General features: G+C 42.9%; 1 protein-coding gene across 1 annotated transcript in view; it reads right to left on the minus strand.

Annotated features, from left to right (window-relative positions):
- Positions 1 to 1,551: 1,551 nt before the first annotated feature.
- Positions 1,552 to 8,652, minus strand: part of LOC138010535 (uncharacterized) — a 16,074-nt gene continuing 8,973 nt past the window's right edge. The window contains exon 3 of the mRNA XM_068857516.1: positions 1,552 to 5,727. Coding sequence (XP_068713617.1) covers positions 2,650 to 5,667 — 3,018 coding nt within the window. The 5' untranslated portion in view covers positions 5,668 to 5,727 and the 3' untranslated portion in view covers positions 1,552 to 2,649. The remainder of the gene's footprint in view (positions 5,728 to 8,652) is intronic.

The following is an 8,652-nucleotide window of genomic DNA, read 5'->3' on the forward strand; positions in this document are numbered from 1 at the left end:
GAAATATTAAATTCAGCTTGACAGTGGTCAGTATGTACGTACTAACACCTTTATTTTTCAGTGCTCGTCTTCCGCCATTAAGACTTTACAACAAACTTTCACTGAAGTTAATACCTGTCTGAGGGGGTTGGTTTCTGGATGGGAGACCATCGAGATGTACGACTTGTGATCGCCTTCGCGTAGACGCCATATGCATCGTAACCCCTTTTTTCAATCGGAATACTCATATTTACTACAAATACACAGGTGATTATCAAAATCGCGCGCTCTCATTGGCTCGCCATCTCGGATTATCAGCCGATAATCACCTCGACGGACAAAATGGCTGCCAGTAGTCGTTTTGCCACTGTAAGTGAAGATGATTTCGCGTTGAAATGTTTGCTTTTTAACTTTTTTGAAATGATCACCTGTGTATTTATACTAAAACAATTATTCGCCTCAGGCTCAGTGATTATCGGTAAATATTCACCTCGAGTTCGTGTCGGTGAATATTCACCGATAATCACTTCGCCTTCGGCGAATAATTGTTAATTAACAGAATGCTGACCATTCGTCACTTCAGGAGACAAATCTTGGAGTAATCATTGATTATGAAGTGCGTTCGTTGGGAGAACTTTAGGCAATCACTACACGAGACGAGATAACATGAAGACGATGTATTAATGCAAAGAACGTCAATCAAAAGTATAAGGCTTGTGTAATGTGGCTGAAAATTATAGAAAGTTGGAAGTAAAGAGGTGGTCATTTGTACATGTGACGTATCAAAAACTGAGATGTGCATGCACGTATGACGTAATTTAAGATGGCGCCGAAAAAGCACACGCACGAAATTATAACGAAATTTGCTAAAGCTCACCCTATGCACAGGTCACCCAAGATTAGAAATTGCATTCTGCTAATGTCGAACGCAGCTACTGTGGGAAAGATCGGCTTGAAAGAAGCTGAAGGGAACATTCACACACTTTTGTTTCTAGTTTATCTAGCAATGTCACATAACTGCACTTCACATATTCCAGAAGCCAGAGTGCACGTTTTTCTCTTTGTAACTGTTCTGTTGGCGCTAGCGATAAATAGGGACGTTTAGGATCTACGACGGTGACGTCGACGAAAACGTCACCTCGAAATAAGACCTTGAACTATCGTAAGTCTTTTTCAATTTTTCCATCTAGTTTACCTCATACAATGATATTGACATATCCTAAAAATAAATTGGTACGAAAGATTTCAGAGCAAAAATTGTCTGTTGCACGCTCACGTTGGCGTCAAGACCTCATTTTGGCAATCTTACGTCGCCGCCGTTATGCAGAGTATCGAAAAAATATGTGCTGCACGTGCAGCACGATTAGTTTTCCTCTTTTCACCAAAATTAATTTTTAACAAATTAATCTCGTGGAATTTTTTTCCTCTTCCAGAAGCGTTGTCGTAAAAATAACTCAACTTCTCCAGAACAAATTGCTTTCATACTATTTATTAGGTAAGGGTGTTTAAAGGGCTTTTTGAAATTTGAAAAAAATAGTCAGTCAATTAATGTACTAAATTTTAAAGGGTCTTATAGCATTGCTGTACCGTTGCCATGGAAACAGTTGAGGACTCGCAGACCTCCTTAGAAAATTGCCTGACAATAGTATTAGACAAAGGCACCCTAAGCTTGCGGCAAATCCCTGTCATCTTTTACAATACAGAAAACGTGGAATTTCTCACCAACTCAACAAGGATGATGCTCGATTGGAAAGCCTGAAATCACTTCTTAACACTTCAAATCAATGTAGAATACCACAGAAAATTATTTAACACCTCTACACCTTTTTTTGCGGTCATAGTTCCCATAATAGCCTCCTGTTTTGATTTTGCACTCCATTTAAAAAGTCTGATATCACTAATTAATCATATAAACTAGACTAACAGAAAATATTTAGCACCTCTACACCTTTTAAATGTATACTGTCCAAAAACAGGTCGTTTAAAATCCATTTCGAAATCACATTGGTAGATTTCAAATAAATCATCGTTGAGAATAAAAACCTAACAGCTCTAATTGGCACTCGATCAATTCTCAGTGTAGCACACTAAAATAAGAATACATATTTTTGTCTTAATGCTCTTGTTAAAAGCTTCAGGGGGTACGTCCTCCTCTGTGTCTTAACATGGATAGACAGTTTTGTCTGTACTTGTCCACGATATTTCACTCCATGCGTGTGGACTAGGTACAGAAAAGTGCCCTTGGTGTCCTCAAGCTCAGCTCTTGTTTCTTTCTTCATTAATCAACTTTAAACGAGTTAGTAATTTTATACTTCAACTAACATTTCTTGAAAATATTGAATTACTGTTCGCAAAGTTGGTTGTTAGATCCTATACATTGACCACTTGCATGTGAAAACCGCACTAATTCTCCAAACAAAATCATCGAACTTCACAGCCGCTCAAAGTAAAAGAAAATACGCAATTGAGCAAGGTAAATGGTGTTCAAAACGTTCGAATACGAAGACGATTGACAATAGGGTTAAATTTGCTATCTTTCTAACTAGTTTTGAGTTACGAGTATGAGAGTTTTGTTTTTCATCTCAGCTATTCTCCAGTTTCATTGTTAAAACTAATCCACATCCTTCTTCGTTTTTAATTAGCCATAGAATGCTTCTTTTGCCTTACCAGCTACCTCCTTTGTTTGTTCCAGCATAAACTGAGGAATCCTTTTTGAGCTTCTTCAGCAAAAAGCTCTTCAAAAATCTCGATTCCCATTTTCCAAACCATTTTGTCGAAGATTTCTTCGTGATCTTCTCCGGAGTTAGCGACAAACTGGGCCGCTTTGTTAAACTTGAAGTGATTTTCATCCTCTCGGATTCCAGCTGCAAGCGTTACTGAAAGGGTTTGAGGCCTTTGCTTATCAGCAAAGGTAAAAGATACCAAGATACACCTTGGGATATCTTTTCCGAACATGGACAGGATTCTGTCGAAAGTATACTGCTGGGTTGGAGTGAGCCTAGGATTCTCAGCCTGGGCCACGCAGCAGATGGCATCAACATGATCAATGCCTGCTGAACCCTCCAGGTTGAGGAATGTACGGATCTGTTTTATTATCAACTTGCCACGTTCAATTCCTCTTGTGGCCCAAAAGGCAGGAGTGTCCACAACAGTGAGGTTATAAGGTAATTTGAATCCTTTCATGTACGGTAGAGTGTAACATGTTACGAACTGGGTTTGACTGTGTGCTTGATTTCCAATAGTTTCCGCTCCTTGCTTACAAGAAAGCTCGTGTATCATCTTGAAACGAAAGTCGTCCTTCCACTCCACTCCCAGGACATGGTTTATCATAGCATTCACCACGGTTGTCTTACCAAAGCTACTTGAACCGACAACCATTATCACTTTCTCGGGAATGGATTGAGATAAACAAGGTGACCGCCTCCTATTCTCTTCAAGATTGATGACAAATTTACGCACTCTACTACCACTGTCTTCGTGCACAAGTGTCAGAGGAAGAGTGTACACTGCTGGCTTTCCATCTTCAGGTGGTTGAACAATGTCGCAAAGGGCAAGGGCATCCAATGTTGTCAGAGGAACCTCGGTTTGTAATGGATCGCTAACCTCACTGGGACCGCTCTCTCCATTGCTACCACAAATCGCGGTAACTCTGAATTTATAAGGCACTCCAGCTTCAAGACCCCTGATTGTGCAAGTGAGTGACGCACCTTCTGTGTTCTGCGGAACTTGCACCATCTGTTGGGAATTGGTGCCCCACTCAATCTTGTACTTCTCAATTTCAATCTCCTTTCCAATGTTCTTGGGCTTCGTGAAAGCAACGGTAATAGTGTCAGTCGTTGCGGCTACAAAGGATGGCTTGCCAGGCGGACTTGTTGGTTTAGTAGTTTCGGACAAAGTATTACTGTACTGGCTGACTGCAATCTCTCTCATTGCGCATACTCGGAAGAAGTGTTTGATTGCAGGCTGAAGTCCAGATACGGTAGTAGTTTGCTCTGCCTCGTCACCACACGGTGAGTACTGAGTGATCCAGGCGGAGCTAGCTTCTTCATCTTTCTTGTACTGAACTTTATACTTTTTAATCTTATTCTGGCTGAAGTGCGGGTCATTCCACCGAAGCTCGATAGAGTCATCTTGCACATTTTCTGCTTCTAGTTTCTCTGGTTTTGGTGATGACTTAAAATCGTCGTCAACTAGATCACCGTCCTCGTACAGATAGACGAAAACTCCTAGCTTTCCACTGAAATTGTCAGACAGACACTCCTCAGTGGCGAGAAACTTCACTTCCGCGTGGTCTTCATTTGCAGCTTTGAGTTCTGCGAACTGTTTCAGAGTCTGACGAATTATTTTATTGGCATTTTTGTCATTTAAGCCTGTTGATGTTCCCCTCTTCAACTCTGCCGGACCCTTTCCAGTGAGATATTTATCCATGCTTAAAATTTGAGGATCGTCTTCCTTACTAATTTTAAATGTAAAGCACACAATATACTCATTGCTTGGATAGAAAGATTCGTTTTCTACATCTTCAGGACTAACGAAAGGAGTGTCTCCCAAGAAAGTGATCATACCTTGCAACTTCTTAATTTCTTTCCTTTTTTCCTCAATCCAAGCATCCAGGTGAGGTTTTGCAAAGGGGGAACTCTCTTTTTCTTGAAAAATATCGTCAAGAGCTGATTCTTCTGCTCCGCCTCCTCTGATGCTTGGAAGTAAAAGCAACAGTTTTTTCTGCAAAAAGGCCATGTAGCGCGAGATATTGTTTTTGAAGCTAGACAATTGCCTTTTCACTCTAGGGAACGACAAACATACGTCTTCTCTCATAAGATCACTACACTGAGCTTCAATCCACTGTATATGTTCTTGAATCTCACAGGTCTTGCTTATATAATTAGCACTGATTTGTCGGACCATTTGTTGCCCCTTGCTATCGATTTCACTTAGCGGGCATAGATATACCTGGACAGCTACTGCGTTCTGACCATTGTCCCCAATCAAGGATGGCAAGCGTTTGTAGACCCTAACTGCTTCTTCGTAACTAGTCGGACTTTCTTCTGTTCTAAAGTCTCCGTACATCTTACAACGCATTGCCTTTGTTTCCTTCTTCTGGTCTTCTGTCATATCGACAGACCCATTTCCACCAATAGGGACACCAGGTAGGGCTTTCACCAGTACTTCCATATTTCCATGTACCTCGTTTAGAGATTCATCTTTGGAAACTTCTTGGTCAAATATCAAGAATGCTTTTGCTCCATACAGGATTCCTACCACTACATCGGTGGCAATATCTTGGTCAAAGATCTCTGGATACTGGACCTTTTCTCGTCCGAGATCTTCCATGGTCAGCTGTTTTAACTCAGTTGTTGTCTCATACTTGAGGACCACGCGTGAGTGGCGACTCGACGTCTTTATGTCATCTAAGTATTTAGCTGCTCCTTGTACATTTACTAATCCCCCCAAAAAACTCAATTTCAGACTCGCTTCAACATTGAGAGCACTTGTTTTGTCGTCAATTGTGTCTTCAGCAAGGACTTCTGTGTTGGTATACGGCTTGGTTATAGTCCTAACCGCCTGAGACAGGTGATCGGGAGACCACAGCGTTTTCCCAAGGATGAGCTTTTCTGAGCGGCGATCATAAAGCATGCCAAGATCAAATGGACGACCCAGTGTCGGGATATCGTGCCTCCGCCCAGACATTTTGGAAATAGTTCTTTACGCCAAAATATCACTGGAAGTACCCAATTTTGGTAATACTATCTGCAGAATGGAAGACAGAAGTTTTTTTTGAAACTTGACCAAGAAGAACCGCTAGGGAAGTAGGTCGTTTATCTACGTTCTTCAAGGACTACCTCCCGAGGAGTTATTGTGACTCAATGTGAAGATGATCTGACTGATGTTACGGAAGTCGTAGCTTCCAGTCCTCACGCCTAAAACTCTGATTTTTCACTTGTCTTTCTGCCCGTTGCCAAGCAACTAGTCAAGGAGTAGGGATGGCGCAGTGGTGAGCACACTCGCCTCCCACAAATGTGGTCTGGGTTCGATTTCCAGACTAAGCGTCATATGTGGGTTGAAACACGTTTAGTTTTGAGATGATCTCAGTTATAAAGAAAGACTGAATTTTTCAAGCTTTCCTTTCGTTACTGTTAAAGTAGCGTCCAGAACTGCGATGATCTCAAACTTAACTTGGTTCATTCCCGAAGTTAAAAAGTCAAAAAGGTAAAGTCGTGCATTTATATAGCGCCTTTATCACAAACGTCTCAAAGGCGCTTTACAATGATCAGTTTACCCCCAGCGGACTGGAAGCATATACAGGCGCAAATTGCAGCCACTTCTAAGCAGTCCATGCAGGCTGGTACTCATTTTACCGACCTCGGGAGGATGGAAAGCTGAGTGAACTTCAGCGGGAAAGAAGGTCGCCAAATATTCCACTCTCGGCAGAACCGGGAATGGAACCCGGGACCCTAGGGTTGGAAGGCAGAGATCTTACCACTGCGCCAACCCCTCCGATGTTTAAATGTAAGTGTTTAATACACTTACGTAAGTGTATATTACACTGTTGATTTACATGAGGGTTGAGTTTGTTGGTTCTCTACTCGATTCCGGTAGGTTTTTCTCCGGTTACTCTGGTTTACCCCTCTCCTCAAAAACTAATGTTTACTCGGATTTGAGTTAATTAACCCTTTCACCCCTAAACTGGCCTCAACCAACTATACTTAGTATTTTACTCTGTCTAACGCCAGAATATTTTACTCGTGAATGGGGGACCCCCAGGAGTCAATGGGTTAAACTGATTTGATTGCTATGTTCATTGTCCCCAGTTAGTGCCCCAGCAGTAAGAGACTTGATACTCAACTGAGACGATCTCAAAAGTATTCTCACTGCATATATAATTAGCCCGTTGCACGGGAAGGGCTCAAGTTCTTCAAATTCAAGCGTTCTGTACCTGCGCGCTAGTAATATAAGACATTGCGGTCTCCGCTTCAAATATCACAATTTTAGTCGCCTCGTGGTCAGTTCAACGGAGTTCGGTGAAGTCACGGTAAAGTTCCGCTTCATTTTAACCGCCGCCAGCATGCTATATCATGGCCGACGCCGAACCTGCTTTTCCTCCGCCACCAGCTCTTGAACCTGCGCCTTTAGCTGCACCTGCTCCCGAACCTGCTGTAGTTGCTCCGGCTCCTAGGGTCGAACAAGAGGTAAATTTTCACTTCTGTTGTAAATCTTCCTTAACGTTTAGGTTTCGGCAGCTAGGGTTCAGATGCAAGTTTTTTGCCGTTCCCTTGCGTAGTTTGTCCATCCTCATGTGTTTCCATGCTCGACCTTTTTTACTGCTCGTCATTTTCGACCTAGGGCAGGTTTTCGCTCGGCGTTTATAGCTTTTCGCTTGCTTCGGTTCGTTTTGTTTAGTTTTCTATTTATTTTATCGCCGTTTTTCCGCTTGGTTGGGTGCGGTGCGATTCCCTTGTGTTTTATTTTCTGCTCCGTCAGTCTTATTGTGCTATTAGTTCGCTATTATACAACTTTCACCCCCACGGGGCGCGTTCTTTATTTGGTATCGCCTTCTTTGCATATTTTGTTCTTTCTTTTCCTTTGAGACCGTTTGTCTCTTTGCCCCTTTCATCGCAATATATTTATTTTATTTGTTTCTCAAGTTTGCTGTAGTTTTATCTTCATCCAGTCTGCGTTGCGAACTTTCGTGAGCGAGTGGGTCCAGGGGTACTGCAAATCTGGTTTCGAAAGCCAGCGCCTCGAACGTTTGTTTAATGTCATATATTTTAGCATGGCACGGAGAGCAGGCAGCCTGGAGAGTTGTTACACGATTTTTGGAGTATGGCCTGGAGAGCCAGCAGCCTGGAGAGCTGTGGATAATTTGGTTAGTCTGTTATGCTCGGATAACCATCAGCCTGGAGAGCTGTGGCACAGTTTTGTGCGTTATAACATGTAACTTATGGCTACTTGGGCCCTAGTATGTATCTCAGGGCCTACATTCTTCATAACCCTCTTTCCTATATAGCCGGATGACCGTATTCAGAGATTGGAAAATAAGATCAAACTCCTAGAGCAAGAACGCGCTGGTGAGAGTTGCGCTAATGCGCTTGCGGTCCTGAGAAGGCATCTCAACCGTCCTCCGTCTCTTTTCGACCCATTCGAGGCTTATGAGTTCCTGGAGACCCTTGTGCGCTTAGCTAGGACGCAGGCACATGAAAAAGCGGATGAATATGCCGCGGCGCTTGAAGAAGTCAAGATCAAGCAACCCACACTTGATCCCACTCATCTTCAACGGCTGATGCTTGGTCTGGTGGGGGACCCTCTCAGAGCAAAGATGGCCAAAGAGGCATGCAACGTCTATCCTAAAGGGGATGTCCAAGACACTTCCGTCGGGTTCCCAAGCCAGGTGACCGTTTCGCCGCTCTACTCCATACTCGGTTCAGTGTTACGCTTGTGCGGGGAGGGTGCACATTGCACGTAATTGTAAGTCCGGACCTGGTCGCGACCCTCCACGTGGGCGTTGGTGCCGATAATTGTATCTGTATTTTGTTAGTCAAGGAATTGTGCGTTCTGTCTTGAATACATTTCCTTTATTTGTTTCAACTTGTCTGTTTTATTTTGTCTAGGGGTGGGATCTTTGCCTTTGTCCGGTTGACCTCGGGGGGAACTTCTCAGTGTCTCAATTTCGGACCA

The sequence above is a fragment of the Montipora foliosa genome, chromosome 7 (assembly GCF_036669935.1).
Source record: "Montipora foliosa isolate CH-2021 chromosome 7, ASM3666993v2, whole genome shotgun sequence".
In the NCBI taxonomy this organism is placed as follows: domain Eukaryota; kingdom Metazoa; phylum Cnidaria; class Anthozoa; order Scleractinia; family Acroporidae; genus Montipora; species Montipora foliosa.